Source organism: Lolium perenne, chromosome 2, assembly GCF_019359855.2.
Source record: "Lolium perenne isolate Kyuss_39 chromosome 2, Kyuss_2.0, whole genome shotgun sequence".
NCBI lineage: Eukaryota > Viridiplantae > Streptophyta > Magnoliopsida > Poales > Poaceae > Lolium > Lolium perenne.
Window position 1 is genome coordinate 4,701,101 of NC_067245.2, and position 18,391 is coordinate 4,719,491.

Genomic DNA, 18,391 nt, shown 5'->3' on the forward strand with positions numbered 1-18,391 from the left:
TCCGACCACCTGACATATCATGGCACACGGAACTGTGGCATTCAGGATCCGGAGAGCTGATTTGCTGTGCCTGACAGTTGGGGTTCCGAGGAAGGTGTGGTACGCGCCCGCACTCTTTTTGACAAAGGGGTTAGGTTTAGCTGCGGCTCCTTCCTTGGGATCCGGCGAAGCATCATCCTCGTCCATTGCCTCGAAACTGTCTTCCTCCTTGTCCTTGTTCTTGCCCTTGCCTCCTTTGCCGCGTGGGCGGTGCTTCCGGGCTCGCTTGTAACCTGCTTCCGGGTCAGATTTCAGATCGTTGACCCACTTGCAGTTGCGATTAGTGTGAGTGGACTTCCCTGTAGCCGGATCCAAGTGGGCCAGGCAGGGCATGTCTCTGTACTCTTCATAGGTTTGGGAGGCGCGGGTTCCGGCAGCAGTGACTTCGTCGCGTTGCTGGCCCCTGCCGGCTCCGCCTCCGCGGCCGCGTCCTCTTCCACCTCCTTGACCTCCGCGTTGGAACGCCATGGCGACCATCTCGGATCCGCCACTCTTCTGGTCATCAGGGGGATTTTTCCGCTTCCTGCCGCTGCTGTTACCGTTGTCACGGTTCTTTTTCTGTTGGTGCAGGGGAATTGCTGTGGCTGCTAGATCTCCGCCTGCGTCGTCATCGGCGGCGGTATGATCACTGGTAATGGAGATCATGTCATCCAAAGTCAGTTTATTTGCGTTGGCCAAGCATGTGAGCTTGTGCCACAGCAATCCTCCTCGCTGCAATCCTCCTATAAAGGCGTGCATAGCCGTGGTGTGATCGACGTTCTCACACTCGTTCCTGCATGCCAGCCATCGGGTGAGGAAGTTCCTTGATGTTTCTCCCTTCTTCTGGATACATGCCTGTAAGTCGCTTGTCGTGGCAGGCCTTTTGTAGGTGCCCCTGAAGTGCTTTTTAAAGGCGTTCTTCAGGTCGAACCAACAAAAGATGGAGTTCTTCTCGAGGTCGCTGAGCCAGATCCGGGCTGGACCTACAAGGTACAACTGGAGCATGCGGCAGGCGATATTAGGGGTTCCTCCGGCGAAGGTCACAGCATTGTAGTAATCCTCGATCCAGATATCATGCCTTTCGGTGCCAACATAGTGCTTCAGGTTTCAGGGTAGCTTGAGGTTCATCCTTGGCTTTGGTTCCTCTTGAATCATCCTGCCAAAGCATTTTGGGCCGATGTAGTCAGATCTGTATTCGTTGAGACGTTCACGTGCGTCACGCGGGCCGTTGCGGGGAGACTTTGAGCGAGAGCGAGATTTCCGACCACCGCCTCCGCCTCCACCTCCGCCTCCACCGCTGGGTGGTGGCGAGGGAGACCTGCGAAGGGGTCGGTTTGACCTTTTGCTTCCGCCTTCTGATTCTCCGTGCCCTTCGCGGTGCTGACTCCGGCTTCGGTGGCTGCCTTCACCGTGGTGCTGGCTGCCGCCGTCGTTCCGGCTTCGGCGGGGTTCCGGCTCGCGGTCGTCGTTCCGGCTCCTCCTTGGCTCGGGCTCGCGATCGTCGTTCCGGCTGCGGCGAGGTTCCGGCGTGCGCTCCCTGCTCCTATTCCTCTCAGGTACCACGTTGTCGCGGATATTGATTCCACCTGGCCCATGGGGTCTGGTGTTTCCGGCTGGACTACGACGGCGGGGGAGCGGAGGACGCGGGTATCCCCTAGGTGGAGGTGACGGGTTCCGGTACTTGTTTTTACCAGAGTACATCGCATCCTTTCCCTTATTTGGATCTGACGGAGGTGTCTTTGATGGTATGGGGATTGGATTTGGGTGCTCTCTGGTTCTCCTCCTGCGCTCCGAGGATCCGGTGCGCGATTCATCATCGCGATGGCGATTGTCGTAGGCGTCCTTCTGCGCAGTGGAGATGCAATGCTCCGGGTTGGATTCCAACCTGCGCGAAGTGTCTGCTTTGCTCTGCTGCTTCATTGCTGAGGCAACCAGCGTTCGGACGTAGTCGATATCAATTTCCTCGTCCTTCTTCTTTAAGATCTCCGCAGCCTTCTTCATGTTATCCTTTGGAGTTGCGAGTGGCTGTTGCTCAGTGGGGGTCGCGAAGGTAATCTTGCGGGGAGGTATAGCTTCCCGCCTGATTTTGTCGGCCTCGTGCTGAAGCTCGGTGACCTTGTTTTTCCAGTGTTGTTGGAGCTCCTTGACTTTTACCAGTTGTTCGTCAACCTCAAGCTCTCGCTGGCGAAAATTTTCCACGAAGTGCGTGGCTTCTTTCCTCTCGTCCAGCATTGCCGCTGCGGTTCTGGCGAATTTCTGGGCAGTTGCCAGCATCTCCCGTCTTTTAGCTTCTAGAGCCTCCGGATCTGCGGCATCGTCAGGGGTTATGGGTTTGTTGAGAATGTCCGAGTGTGTGATTGCCTCCATGCCTACTTGCTCAACCAGCTCTTCTGGAGATAGCACTTCCCTGTGCGGACGTACCCGCGAGAGCGGAAATCCAGCATGGGATGGCTGAGGGTCGGAAAAGGTATTATCATCAGAATGTCGCTGATCCAGCGCCGCCAAAGTTGCAAGAACCTGTTTAGGCTGGGCGGATTCAACTTCAGACTGTTCACCATACCCGAGTTCCGACACCTTGCGATCGAACTCTTCAGTGTTCATGGAGGGGGCATCCCCGGAAATTGGGCTCAGATTACCCAGAATTGACTCTTCGCCCGGAGCGTCGCTTTCTCCGACAGCCTCCTGCTGATCCAGAGCGGCGCTGATTTCCGGTGCCTCGACCTGCTCGGGACCAGCTCCGGCTTCTTGAGGGGTGGTTCCGGCGGTATGGGCCAAGAAGTGTACGAAGTGCCACCTTTGCTTCTCTAACACCTGAGAAACCCAGGCGGATCTGCATTGGTCTTCCACCTTTGTTTCCTGCTCAGGGGGCGGATTGGGTGGGGTTTGATTTTTCCAGATCTAAGACGGAATCTTCCTGGGGAAGTTCCTGCGTCTCAGATCGGATCTTCGCGTCTGCGTCCTGCTCAGCGGCGGTCGCGTCAGCGTTACTTACCAGAGCGTTTCCGTCGGAATCGACGGTTTCGCAGATGAAGATGTGTATGCCGCCGACTGGGACGATGGAGAGCTTGACGGGGTTTGTCTTGGCCGGAATCCAGCACTCATCCGGAGGGACGATCGGAAGGTTTCCGGCGTAAAGAACGCGCCCCACAGCGATGGTGTCGTCGTAGCTTCCCATGGCGGAACCCTCCCGGTTCCGGCCTCCAGACGCCGCAGGCCCCACGGTGGACGCCAACTGTCGTTGCCTAATCGACGATACCTCGGTGGAGGGATCCTCACGAGGGGGAGAAGAAGTAGGGGCCATAGGGCGGAGAGCACTCGGGAAGGTGGTACGCGATTTACCCAGCTTCGGAACACCTGTACGATGACAGGGCCTACTGCTGCTTGTCTGGTATTATCTGGGCGCTTTCGCGTTGTTACAACGAGTTGTTGTTCTGCCTCTAGGGCTCCCAGGATCCGGCTTATAAAGGCGCGCGGATCTAGGGTTTACATGGAGAGTCCCAGCCGGATTACAGGTTGCCTAACTACGGTACAATGTCTTGCTGTGTACGTCAAGGATCCGCCTTCCCTTATGCGCCGTACTGGATCCGGGTTCCTTATGGGCCTCCATGGATCCGGGTAACTCCAAAGGTCGGTCGGATCCGACTTCCCCCTCCTGGGCTGGACTTCATCCTTCAGGATCAACAGCAACTGGGCCGCCCGATGGGCCACATGCCTCATCACCAACTATGGGCCACCCGGGCTTGCCGGATCTAGGCACTGTCGATTTGTACACCCATGAAGTATACCCACAACAACCTCCGCACTCGGTCACACGTACGGTGTTGATGAAGACGTCCTTCTCCCAGTTTCAGCGGGCAGCGGATGTACTAGATCCTCTTCGGAATCCCGCCAGCACGACGGTGTGGTGACGGTGGTGGTGGAGATCTCCGGCAGGGATTCGCCATAAGCGCTGCGGGAGAAGAAGGAGGAGGGAGTAGCTAGGGTTTGGGAGAGGGGGGTTGCTTGGGCGCCGGCCTGGGAGCCCTTTGGTGGTGCGGCCAAGGTGTATCCAGCCCTCTCCCTCTCCCTCTCTTTATATAGGTGGAACCCCCAAGGGTTTGCCCAAAATCCGAATAAGAGTCCAACTCAAAACCTTCCATATGGGTAAAACCTAGGGGAAGTGGGACTCCTCCCTTTCCTTCCCCTATGGCCGGCCATGGTAGTGGAGTCCACCATGGACTCCACCTTCCCTTTTGGTCGGCCTAGGGTTTGTGGAGTCCATCCGGGACTCCACCTTCCATGGTGATTTCTTCCGGAAGGTTCTAGAACATTCTAGCGCCTTCCATAAATGCACCAGATCATTTCTAAACTTGGAAAGTGACTTCCTATATATGAATCTTATTCTCTGGACCATTCCGGAACTCCTCGTGATGTCCTGGATCCTATCCGAGACTCCGAACAACATTTTAACTCCATTCCATATTCCATATCTACTTAAAACGATATCAAACCTTAAGTGTGTCACCCTACGGTTCGAGAACTATGCGGACATGATCGAGACTCCTCTCCGATCAATAACTAATAGCGGGACCTGGAGATCCATAATAGCTCCCACATATTTAACGATGACTTCGTGATCGAAAGAACCATTCACATAAAATAACAATTCCCTTTGTCTCGCTATATTTTACTTATCCGAAGTTTGATCGTCGGTATCTCCATACCTAGTTCAACCTCGTTACTGATAAGTACTCTTTACTCATACCGTGATATGATATCCCTTGTGAACCAGTCACATGCTTGCAAGCTAATTAGATATCATTCCACCGAGAGGGCCCAGAGTATATCTATCTGTCATTATGATGGACAAGTCCCACTATTGATACAAGTGCCTCAACCCTATACTTTCCGAACACTTAATGCCACCTTTATAACAACCCATTTACGCAGTAGTTTTTGGTGTCATCAAAGCATCCATCCGGTGTAGGTGATTAACAAGATCTCATGGTCAAAGGATTAAGTTACTATGCATATTAAAGCTTGAAGCATAAAGAACTAAATGACTTGATCATATGCTACGCTTACTATGGGTGTATGTCCATCACATCATTCACCGAATGATATGACCTTGTTATTAATAACATCCAATGTTCATAATCAGGAAACCATGATCATCTATTAATCAACAAGCTAGTTTAACAAGAGGCTTACTAGGGACTCCTTTATGTTTACAAAACACACAAGTATTAATGTTTCCGGTTAATACAATTATAGCATGGGATGTAACCATTTATCATGAACACTAAGATATAACAATAAACACTTTTATTATTGACTCTTGGGCACCAACATTGTGTTCGTAAGCGCGCGCGGGCCTCAACCACGTCGACCGACCTCCCCGAGTGTGCGCGCCGCGGCGTCACCATCGCCAACGCCGCGGGGATATACTCCACCGAAGTCGCCGACTACGCCGTATATATGCCTCCTCATCAGGGCCGTACCGCTGGCATGTGCAGCCTGTTCAACCACACAGGGCCTCCCGATTTACAGGGCCTCCAAATTAATATGTTAAACTAGTACTCTAATAACCAATTTTATTTAATTGGATCTCAATCAATTCGATGAGAGATGCTACGGAGTACTATACTCCATTAAGGCTAGCCATAGTGCTAGTATCTTAGCTAGTATCATGTATATTGGTCCTACTAAAATACTGATGTGGCAGCTAATTAAGAAGGAGAGATGAGATTAGAGTAACATAGGTGGATTCCCTATCATAGCGCATATTACGAGAAAAATTAATGCCTAACAAATCTTGCACACAAATTTACACTGAAATTCTAAAAATAGTAAATATAGCATATCTATGATAGTATTCCATGATACCACCCACTATAGTGATAGTATCATACACAAGTATCATATGCATGATACTATTACATGATACTTAGCACGATGGCCAGCCTAAGGCACTACTAGTGCTTAGGAAATTTGTAATCGCATTAACTCCAAAGGCCCCTAAGCCACCCGCGCCTCTTTACCCGTATCTTTTCTTTCTCTTCCATCGCGAGTGCAGCTAATTCAGTTAGTCTTCTAATGAATATTAAGATTTTGTCTCAAGGAGTTTTATGAAAAACTGACTAAAGATTCATTTTTGAAACATGGCATGTTTTGACTAAAAATTAGCACTTTTGAATTCTTAGATTGCTTTTTCACATGATGCACTTCTTTTAATTTATTTTACCATATATTACCTTCATTCCAATAAATAAAATGCACACATATTTCAATGTGAACGTTGACCAAATAAATATGATAACAATATCACGATCATATAATACATAAGCAACATTGTTAGAATCGTGTTGGAAAATACTTTCTAATGATACCAGTTTTATATCAAATATTTTTTATATACTTCATCCTGAAAAATATGTTTCAACTTTATCAAAACTTGCATGTATCTACAAACTAAACTCATCAAAATGCATGTATATCTAGATAAAATTGAAACATCCTTTTTAAATAGAGAGATATAGATTCATATTTTGTCAAAAATAAAATACAAAAAACAAGGACGCATTGTTTATTGAAATGAAGTGAGTAGTATATATATAATCAGCTTAGTTGCCAATGATCATGTTGAGAGCCTCTATTTCTTGTTTTGCTTAGGGCTCTGTATTCTCAGGTACGGCTCTGCTCCTCATCGACGTGCTCGGCGCGCGGCGTCTGCGCGGGCGACCGCTTCCTCCGGCGCCGCGCGGCGAGCTCCTCCTCCGCGGCGGGCCAACGTCGATGAGGCGAAGCTCCTGAGGGCGCTGGCGGAGGGCAGGATCGCCGGCGCTGGGCTGGAGGTGTCCCGGGCCAGGTGCTGGGCATGGACACTGTGGTGCTGACGCACCACTAGGCCGTGTTCAGCCCGGCTGCCATGGCCGACCTCGACCGTCTCGTCGTCGGCAACCTCGAGGCCTTCTTCGCCGGCGCGTCGCTGCTGACACCCATCCTCGTCTTCGATTGATCGTGCCGAGATCGTCAACAAAATTTGAGCTTTTAACTGAAAAAGTCGTGATTTTTACTCTGGGTTTGGGAAAGAAAAACTAGCTCGTATGTAAAATTTTCTGCCGGAGCTCTTCAGATCGTGATCTGGTTTCGAGTTGAAATGATTGGATCGCTGACATTAATTTCTAGCGTCATGTCGTTTTCTAGCAGTGTCTACTGGTGGCATTACTGTGTCTCTGTGCCTCCAAACGTTTCAAGCCACACAAATCCCAGTGAAGAACATGAGGCCACCGCCACCGCCCAGCGACGAGAGGCCCCTGGTGCTCCTGGCGCAGCCACTCTTCCCGGACTTCGCCGCCGCGCTCGCCAGCCGCTTCCGGTTCGCTCTGGCCGCTGACGCGGACGCGGCGGACGCGGCCGAGGGGAGGGTGCTGCTCGTGGGGTTGAAGCCTGTCACGGACGAGCACCTGGCCGGGCTCCCGGCGCTCGAGCTCGTGGCGGGCATCTCCGTGGGCGTCGACCACGTCGATCTTGCCGCATGCAGGCGCCGTGGGCTCAGCGTGACCAACGCTGGTGCCGCGTTCGCCGTCGACTCGGCCGACTACGCCGTCGGGCTCCTCATCGCCGTGCTTCGCCAGGTGGCCGCCGCCGACGCGTATGTCCGGGGCGGCCGGTGGCCGGCCGACGGGGATTACCCTCTCACCACCAAGGTTAGCACGAGTACTAGCATGTACTTCTACATTTTTATTTATCTTAAATTAAATAGTTTAAACTTGACCAACTTTATGAAAAAAAACGTGATAATATGTATGGCGCCATTTCAGTATCACAAGAAGGGTGTAGAAAGGTAGTTTCATATTCCACGGATTTGATGTCTTCTTTGCAACTTTTTTTAATAAAATTGGTCAAAACTTTAAAACATTGGCTTCATATAGGAGCTAAAAGTAGGAGGTGGTGTTTCGGCACGTGCATATGAACCTATTATATAAAATGCAGAAAAGCCGAAATTTCATCTTGGCATCGCGATTTTGCAAATTAAATCTCAAACAACACGGAAGATGCTACATAGTAAAATCAAAAGTTTTAAATAGCGAGCTAATTATTTTTTAGGCGCTAAGGAAGCTACAACGGAGCTAAATTATTTAGCGTTTTTTTTGTTGTACAAAACAAGAAAACTCCTAACAAAAATAGGCATCAGACATTCATATCATCTTTACATATGACAAGAAATTCAATGATACCAAACTTGTACTCAACAATTACGATGATTTATTTTAGTAATAAAAATAGTACATAAATGCATATTGCATAAGTAGGTCCAACTTTTAAATTTAAATGTTAGAATACTTGGTCTTAGCGAGAGTTTCTATTTAACGCTAAAAGTGCTCATCTTTAGCGGGAGTCTTCTGAATCTGCTATAGCAATGCTATAGCAAAGAGATAGCCGAAAATACGCTTGTGAATCTTGGGAGCAAGCGCACCCTATATTTAAAAAAAATTAGTAATTCATAAAAAGATCAAAAAAAATTAAATCTTTTTGGGAATCAAAGATAATCATGTATTGTACTCGTATAGGAAAGATTCACCATGAAATAACTTCTCTTGTTTCCTGGGTGAAAAAAATAGACTTGAAGGTCCTATATTATAGTACTATTCACACTATATTTGTTATAGATTTGTTTTTTTTCGCCTGAAGTCAATATGAATCATTTCTTGGCTAAACAATTTTATACGAGTACAATACTGAATTATCTTTGATTCTCAAAAGGATTCAATTTTTTTACTTTATTTAAAATTACTACATTTTTTGAAGTACATAAGGTGCGCCTACACCTGAGAGCACAAAGAGCTATTTAAAACTTTGAGTAAATTTTAATCAGAGTCTTGTGCAATTAATGACAGGTAAGCGGCAAGCGGGTGGGGATCGTGGGGCTGGGCAACATTGGCTCCCGGGTAGCGCGTCGCCTAGCCGCCTTCGGCTGCGCCGTCTCCTACCACTCGAGGTCGCCCAAGCCTTCATCGCCGTACACGTTTGTCCCGACTCTGCTCGACCTCGCTGTCGGCAGTGATGTTTTGGTGCTCTCCTGTGCGCTGACGGACGAGACGAAGCACATGGCGAACCGGGAGGTGATGGAGGCACTGGGTAAGGACGGCGTGCTGATTAACGTCGGCCGGGGTGGCCTGGTAGACGAGCCGGAGCTGGTGAGTTGCCTGCGGGACGGCGCCCTTGGAGGCGCTGGGCTAGACGTGTACGCAAACGAACCGGCCGTGCCGCCGGAGCTGTTCGGCATGGACAATGTCGTGTTGTCCGACCACCGGGCCGTGATCACCCCGGAGTCCATGCGCGGCGTGCTCGAGGTCATCACCGCCAACCTCGACGCCTTCTTCTCAGGGAGGCCGCTCGTCAGTCCTGTGCAGCTCTGAACTCTGAATTGTTCAAACCATTGAGTCCTAAATAAATTGTCTTTTCGGCCTCATATGTATACAAACCATTTAGTTTCTACTCAACTAATACGAATTTTAGAATCTTAAAGAGGTACATACTACCATAAGCACCATCAACATACTAGTTTGCTTGATGAATAGCATCATTTCCATATGATCTACAACTGTTATTTCACCCAGGAAACCATAAGCACTAACAAAATTATAGCACATCATCCAATTTAAAGTTCCAAAAATACACCTACTGTGATATCCAATAATTTGATCCATGAAACCCTAATCCATAGCAAAAATTTACTACATCATCGAATCAGCAGTTTGTAGAATACTGCTACTCTAATCCTTCATCACGAAATCATCGAACCTTAGATCCTCAAACGAATTAGGTAGTGAAGGATATAAGCATAAATCATGAAATTGCGCGTACTAGACATTAGTTTGTATCTTGCCACTGCTTCATTTCCTTTTAGCTAGCTCATCATTCCTTGAACCGGAACTTGCATTGCTTGAAAACTTGCAAATATGGGCAATCATATTACGGTTGAGACATCATCGAGTAAAGGGGAAGGATAGAAGCATGCCCTAGTAAAACTTCAAAGCAATGTGTGACAATTGTAATAAGTTTATGTGTACATCATAAAATACAATGGAAATATATATTTATAGCAATGTGTGACAATTGTAATAAAGTGCAATGTGAAGTAGCCAGACCTACATGAGGCAAACATGACACTTCGTCTCTAACTACCTTGAACATGATATTTATAGAGTTTCAGGATAAGATAGGAAGCTATTTAATTGCGAAATATATATACCATGGAACAAAAGGACCATTAGCTCGAAAGTCATTTACTTATATTCAAACCGAAAGGCAAAAACTCTGGACCACCACAAGGATACCCATGGGATGATCCGGCCCCGCCGCTCATTCCCCCCCCCCCCCCCCCCCACCCCACCTCACTCTCGTCTCGCTACAGTACCTGAGCCTCTCTTCTTTCTCACCGGGCCTCTCCCTCTTCCTCTCCGCCGGAGTAGCCGGCCGGAGTTGGAGGGGAGATGGCGTCGGAGTAGTTAGGTATAGTTTTAGGTTTAGTTTTTGTTCCTATATGGTGTATGACGTTGATGCTGGGAGGGAAGTGGCAGATCTCGTCGGCCGGATCTGGCACTGGCTTGTTCTCCTTCTCTACCTCGTCGAGCTCCGGTGGTCGGAGCCGGTGATGTGGCGATGGGGGGAGACATAGATCTCCGTAAATAAGGCTGTTACTGGCGGATTTGGTGGCCAGAGGTGCAGCGACAAGCTTCTTCTTCTTCCTCGTCGGGGTGGCGAGAGGGAGGAGTTGCTGCTTGCTGTCTCCGGCTGGTCGTCGCATCTGCAGCAGGGAAGCTCATCGGCTTCTTCTCGGAGGTTCTCCACGGCGCAGTTGTCGCCGTATCCCATGGCTAAAAGGCAGCCCCACCATTGGAGGACTACTACGGTGCCTCTGTCGTCGTATTTCACGGCCGAAGGGCGGCCCCTCCACCCTCGTGTGACAACGATAGGCCGTCCTCAAGGCAGCAGCTACCTCCGTCAGGCGTTCATGCCAGCTCGGAGGCTCTCCAGTTTCGTCGGAGTTAGCTCCCACCTCTGCGCCCCAAGTGGTCTCGTCCCCGGCGGCGTAGAGGTTGACTCCGGCGAGCTTCGATGCGGTGAAGAAGGAGCTGGACCTGATCGCTTTTTCTGGTTTTATTTCAAGATCCTCTATGCAATTTGTAAGGGCCAGCTTGTAATTTTCCTGTTTCCTTTTGGCCTTATCTGTAAAATGTACTCCACCGCTGAAGAAATGAAGCCCTAGGTCCTTCAGGACCTTTCCTGTTCAAAAAAAAAAGATACCCATGGAAACCTGGAAAAGAAATACAGGTTAGGGAAAAAAACACCAAAAATAAGAACAAAGTATGTAGCAAATGATTATCAACCCACTGGTTCCTAGTTCTTTTCACTACCTGGTAAGTTCTTGATTTGGTCGTCCCTCCATATTTCCTCTGTTCCGCTTCAGAACAGAATGTCCATTGGTTTGATCCATCACTGGTTTATACTGAACCAATATCCTACATGACTTTTTTTTTATGGTCATATCCTACAGGACTGAGCATCGAGCAACATTCTCTTGTATAAGGACAAAGAAATCACAAGAACCAGCCCTCCACAACACCGCCGACCCCATCCAATGAAGCTGTTGCCTTTGACCTGCCTCTCTGGACACGCAAACCAAATCAGATAGCAAGTATTAGCGTACTAAGGCTCCAGTGTTCAACCACATAAAAAAATGAAAAAGAAACGCTGTGTGATGCGCATAAGGCACCGGAATTTCCATTGCTTCGAAATTGCTGAAGCTTTTTAAAACCCCGACAGACAAATGACTCGAAGTGTAAGGGAGGTAACCTGTAGTAACACAAGCTACTCAAATACAACAATTCAGAATTTCTTATATCTCTCAAAGATGCGAGCAACACGGTTCTACAAATTGTTTGTTGTTGTTCCCGAACGCAACAAAACTATAATCCGTAGGTGGTATCACCTTCACTGATAAATAGTAAGTCCTAGGGTTACTGTTAATTAAACAAAATCTAAGCCTGAATCGCTAATTCCAGGAGGGGGTCCGAGTTCAGGAGCTGTGAAGGGAGCGTATAAAAATTTGTGGACATGACCCAAAAGACCCTTTTATCATCCATTATGATATTAAAAAAAGTAGGAATTTAAAATATTTTTTTACCCACAATAAAACAGTCCAATTGTAGAAACAGCGACGGTAGAAACGCAGACCAGGTAAAAAAAGAACGAACCCAACGATCGCAATGGACGGCCTCCGATCCGTTCTTCCCAAGATCGTACAGACATAAACACAGGTGCGGAGAGTGGCATCAGAAACGTGGGTCATCAACATTAACTGTTTCTCTTTACGAATCAAATTTGATCTTCTCATCGGCAATCGGAAAAGATGATACGTCTGCCTCCAAATGCAAGCAAAGTATATGATTCGTGTTTTCCTTTACGCAAAGAAGAGGACTAATGCCAAAAGCGTGGAGGCAGCTGCTTTTGTAACCCTTAAAAAACATCCAAACAATTTCGTTTGAAGACCTCTGCATACACTTTCTCAGCTGAGGGTTTCATACCAGCGTCTAGGCTCCTGGAAATTCTCCTTGCTTGCTTGCAACTGCTAATTACTGAGGTTCGACCCAAACATCTCAGTTGGTTCAATATGCATATTATGTCAACTATTGGAGCATAATGTACATGTTGGTCTCGCAACATCAGGGAATTGATAGGCATATCTTGCTACCCTGGAATTGTTGGACTTGCAGCTAAATCATGGGTTATACTTGCTTCTATTTGAGGTGGCAACCGCCCGGTTTTCTGTGAGGACAAGGTATTCGACTATTCTGATTCCTTTTGTAGACAAATGTATTGCTTCTTCACTACTAGTATATTTTATTCAGAGATCACATTGCTGCCCCTCGGTTGTCCTATTTTTTTCCAGCACCTACATCTTGGCAACTCCGTTCTGTTAAAACTGCAGCGAGTATTTGCTTATGTAAATATGTAATGATGGGAATATGTGGCAATGCTGAAGAAGTAATTGTTAGATTATTAGGCAATTTCCGTGTGAGTTTAATTACCGAAAGCAACATTACAGATGCACAAGCATACTTAACCATACTTATCAGACTAAGCACATGCATCAGATCTGAACATGGAACAAGTAGCAGTGCAAGGTATGAGAGGAAAAGCACGTACATCGCGACCGGGAAGGTCGCACCAGCAGCAGCACCACCACCACCATGGGTATTGTTGATGTCGCCCATGGTGTAGTCGGATCTGTCGATGAAGCAGCCGGATCGTCGAGGAAGAAGATGAACAGCAGCGAGCAGTCGCGCCGAGACGCTCCCCAAAAACCTTATCGCCCGTCTCCCGGTGCAGGATCTCAACGGACGGAGTTTCGGAGGCCTGCTCTCCCGGACGGCTGTGCACGCAAACGCCGGGATGGGGAAGACTAGAGAGTAGCGCAGCAAAAGGAACTTCGCGAGAGAGATGGACTAGAGAGTTCTGAGAACTGTGTGTTTCTCTAGATCTGATCTGTCTCCTTGTATAGCCTGGGAGGAAGCCGACCCGACCGCGTTGACACGCGTAGGAAGCCAGGGACACGCGGCGAGCATGCACATGCAGGCCGACACGTACCCAACACAGTTGGTGCACCAAGCAAAAATTTAGGCTTCCTTGAGTGTGTATCGAACTCGAACTCGAACTCGAGTCACGAAACGCGACGTGCCGAGCCGAGACGGGCGGGCGGAGGAGGAGGAGTGCGCGAGGGCTCTTTCTATTCTCACTCACTTGGAATGACTAGAACAGCAACCCTTATATACCACTCCAACTCTCTCCCAACTAGCAATGTGGGACTAAACTTTGTCCCCCAAGGCTGTCCCAAGCTGCCAACGTGATGGGCCTTGAGATTTCAGGAATTGTAGACTACATGGGCTGCCTTACTGGGCTGCAGCCCATCTATATTCAACAATCCCCCACCAGATCTCACATGCACATCAGATGACACATTAGTTCCGTTCACTGTTTAATATACCTGCACTTCGGTGGAGACTGTTAAGTTGAACTTCCACCTAGGCAAGGTGCTACGCTTGACTACAACTGAACAATGGACTATGCCTTGAATTGTCAGTCTTTGTGCAGCAAGTTTCGCTCAATGCCGGCACGGTACTAGGCTGCCATAGCCTTCCCCTCGGGTGGAGCTTATAAGTCATACTCCTCGGCCTTTCATGAGCTTACTAGAGATTCACCCAAATCTCCCACACTATGACCAGTAGTGTCACTCATATAGGTGTGTTCTTCAAAAGATCGCCCTGTAGGACAGCGTCTTCGCTCATTAAGAGCCGCTCAGAACACATTAAGACATTGTCAACCTGCCTTACAGTAGCTATGAGAGAATTGCATCTGCAGCGGAGTGGGAGTATTAAATTTTCTCTCAACTCAGTTACTCCGGTTTGTTTTCCCAGGTCCTAGTTCACGGAATTTCCGATCACATAGGTTGGGTTACCCCCTCGGCAACTCAAGTGGGTCTCAAACCCATCTCCATCGATGCAAGGTCTATCATATTTCTTGATAGTCCTTTTGTGAAAGGATCTGCCAGATTTTTAGCACTTTGGACATAATCCAATGCTATCACTCCGGAGTTCTTCAGTTTTCTGACAGACTTCAATCTCCTCTTGATATGTTTGGAACTTTTCATATTATCCTTAGAACTTTTCACTTTGACAATCACAGTTTGATTATCACAATTCATGAGGATGGCCGGTATTGGTTTTTCAACCATAGGCAAGTCCATCAAGAGCTCACGAAGCCATTCCGCTTCGACAGTAGCTGTATCTAATGCTGTGAGTTCTGCTTCCATAGTTGACCTCGTTAAGATGGTCTGCTTGCAAGACTTCCAGGAAACAGCGCCACCACCAAGAGTGAAAACATATCCACTTGTGGCCTTCATTTTAGCATCAGAAATCCAATTGGAGTCACTATACCCTTCAAGTCCTCTTGGATACCCGGTATAATGAATTCCATAACTCATGGTTCCCTTTAGATAGCGCATCACTCTCTCAAGAGCATGCCAATGATCATCTCCCGGGTTGGCCACAAACCGGCTAAGTTTGCATACAGCAAACGAGATATCAGGCCTCGTAGCGCAAGCTAAATACATGAGTGAACCAATGATTTGAGAGTATCTCAATTGATCTTTAGTTGCCTTTTCATTCTTTCGAAGCAAGACACTAGGATCATAAGGTGTGAGAGAAGATTTGCAATCAGCATAACCAAATCTGCTCAACACCTTCTCAACATAATGAGATTGCACAAGTGTAATCCCATTATTCTCATCTCTCAATAGCTTGATGTTCAATATAACATCAGCTTCTCCAAGATCTTTCATCTCGAAACACTGAGATAAGAAGGTTTTTACCTCCTGAATCACTTTGAGACTTGTCCCAAAAATTAGTATGTCATCCACATACAAGCATAGGACAACTCCCTCACCCCCACCATGGCGGTAATACACACATTTGTCGGCTTCATTGACAACAAAGCCCACAGATGTCAAAGTTCTTTCAAACTTCTCATGCCATTGTTTGGGTGCTTGTTTAAGACCATACAAAGATTTCTTTAATTTACACACCTTTCTTTCTTGACCTTGTAGTACAAAACCATCAGGCTGTTCCATGTAAATTTCCTCGTCCAACTCTCCATTTAGGAAAGCCGTCTTAACGTCCATTTGATGAACGAGAAGACCGTGTGAGGCAGCCAATGACAGTAGTACTCGGATGGTGGTCAATCTCGCCACAGGTGAGTAGGTATCGAAGAAATCTTCGCCTTCCTTTTGGGTATAGCCTTTGGCTACAAGCCGAGCCTTGTACTTCTCAATAGTACCATCAGCTCGAAGCTTCTTCTTAAATACCCATTTACATCCTACAGGTTTGCACCCATAAGGACGCTCAGATAACTCCCAAGTTCCATTAGCCAAGATGGAATCCATCTCGCTTTGAACCGCTTCCTTCCGATGAGTACGCATCAGGAGATGCAAGAGCTTCTGAAACGGTAGTGGGAGTATCATCCACAAGATACACAATGAAATCATTACCAAAAGACTTTGCAGTCCTTTGTCTCTTACTCCTTGTGGGAGCTTCATTGTTATCTTCATCAGAATCTGAACTCTCATCATCAGATTCCTCATCAGACTCCGTAGGAGTTTCATGTATTGGATCAGATTCCCAACTAGACATGCCATGCATATCTCTCATAGGAAATATGTCCTCAAAGAATGTAGCATCTCTTGATTCAAAGATGGTGCCAACATTCATGTCGTCCACTCCAGATTTCACCACAAGAAATCTATAAGCAATGCTATGGGCAGCATAGCCAAGAAAGACACAGTCCACGGTTTTTGGTCCAAGCTTTCGCTTTTTGGTGATTGGCAAATTCACTTTAGCCAAACAGCCCCAAGTTCGTAGGTAGGAGAGTGTTGGTCTTTTCTTTTCCCATTCCTCATAAGGGGTAATCTCTTTATTCTTGGTTGGAACACGATTTAGGACATGACACGAAGTCAATATAGCCTCCCCCCACCATTCCTTGGATAAACCCGAAACATCTAACATGGCATTAACCAAATCTGTTAGAGTACGGTTTTTCCTTTCCGCAATCCCATTGGATTGTGGGGAATTGGGAGGCGTCCTCTCATGGATTATACCATGTTCCGCACAGAATAAATTGAACTCATTAGAAAAGTACTCTCCACCACGATCAGACCGAACCCTTTTTATCTTTCTTTCAAGTTGATTCTCAACTTCAGCCTTATAGATTTTAAAGAAATCAAGAGCCTCATCTTTAGTTTTCAGGAGATACACATAACAATACCTAGTGGAATCATCAATCAAAGTCATGAAAAATTTCTTTCCACCTTTTTTCAACTCACCATTCATCTCACATAGATCTGAATGTATGAGCTCTAGTGGTGCCAAGTTTCTTTCCTTCGCAGGCTTGTGAGGCTTGCGAGGCTGCTTTGCTTGCACACAAGCATGGCACTTAGAGCCTTTGACAAAGGTGAATTTCGGAATTAAACTCATATCAGCAAGCCGCGTCATACAACCGAAATTAACATGACAAAGTCGTGAATGCCAAACATTAGTTTCATTAACATTAGTGCTTACATGGTTCACAACATTATCACAGAAGTCTTGTAGAGAGAAACGCAACATTCCCTCACACTCATATCCCTTTCCAACAAAAGTTCCATACTTAGACAGTACAACTTTATTGGACTCAAACACCAACTTAAACCCATCTTTCATAAGACGGGAGCCACTAACGAGATTCTTCTTGATAGAAGGGACATGCAGCACGTTCCTCAGTTGCACGATCTTTCCCGAAGTAAACTTCAGATCTACCGTGCCAACACCACGAACAGTAGCATGTAATCCATTCCCCATCATTACTGAGGAACCTCGTGCCTGATAAGAGGTAAACATGGAGATGTCAGCACACACATGAACATTAGCACCTGTATCAACCCACCATTCCGTGGGCTGAAACACCGAAAGAACAGTAGGTAACATATTACCATACCCTGTAGTTCCTTCCTCTGTGTTGCCAATGACCATGCTGACAGAATTTGAGTTCTGTCCAGCTGACATTTCTTTCCTTTGCGTTGTGGACAACGATTGGCCCAATGGCCGCCTCGCCACACACCCAAAGAAGGATCTTTCTTCTCCGTTTTCCCCTTCTTCTTGAAGTTGGTAGTCTGGGAGACTCCCTTGTTCTTTCCCTTGGACTTGTGGGCATTTTTCTGCACCATATTGGCAGCAGAACGTCCCTCGGTTCCTCCAGTGTGTTTGTCTTTTGCCCTCGCCTTCTCCTCAACATCCAGAGAGCCCATGATATTCTCAACAGAAAACTCATGCCTCTGATGTTTCAGGGAAGTGGCAAAGTTCCTCCATGAAGGGGGAAGCTTAGCGACAATGCATCCCGCGACAAACTTGTCCGGTAGCACACACTTGAGGAGCTCGAGTTCCTTTGCCATGATCTGTATCTCATGAGCCTGTTCTACTACAGATCGGTTCTCAACCATTCTGTAGTCATTGAACTGCTCCATAGCATACAGTTCACCTCCGGCATCGGCAGCACCAAACTTAGCGTCTAGTGCATCCCACAGTTCCTTCCCATTTCGTATGTGCAGATAAGCATCAACCAACTTGTCTCCAAGCACACTTAGGACGGCACCCACAAAGATTACGGTGGCATCCCCGAACGCTTTATCCTCTTCAGGAGTAAGCGGACCTCTGGGAGTACCTTCCGCAACTCGATGCACGCCCATAGAAGTGAGCCACAAGAGGGTCTTACTCTGCCATCTCTTGAAATGAGAACCCGT

The 18,391-nt window shown here is 47.4% G+C and overlaps 1 protein-coding gene and 1 long non-coding RNA gene across 2 annotated transcripts; both read left to right on the forward strand.

The window, feature by feature from the left end:
• Positions 1-6,667: 6,667 nt before the first annotated feature.
• LOC127330970 (glyoxylate/hydroxypyruvate reductase HPR3) lies at positions 6,668-9,528 on the forward strand. Its single transcript, XM_051357055.2, has 2 exons — positions 6,668-7,706; positions 8,898-9,528. The coding sequence occupies exons 1-2, from the start codon at positions 7,278-7,280 to the stop codon at positions 9,417-9,419; spliced, it is 951 nt and encodes a 316-aa protein (XP_051213015.1). The 5' UTR covers positions 6,668-7,277; the 3' UTR covers positions 9,420-9,528.
• A 3,034-nt stretch (positions 9,529-12,562) lies between these two features.
• On the forward strand, positions 12,563-13,087 carry LOC127329647 (uncharacterized). The gene is made up of 3 exons (XR_007868984.2): positions 12,563-12,646; positions 12,733-12,844; positions 12,915-13,087. It is a non-coding gene; the product is annotated as an uncharacterized lncRNA (long non-coding RNA).
• Positions 13,088-18,391: the final 5,304 nt, after the last annotated feature.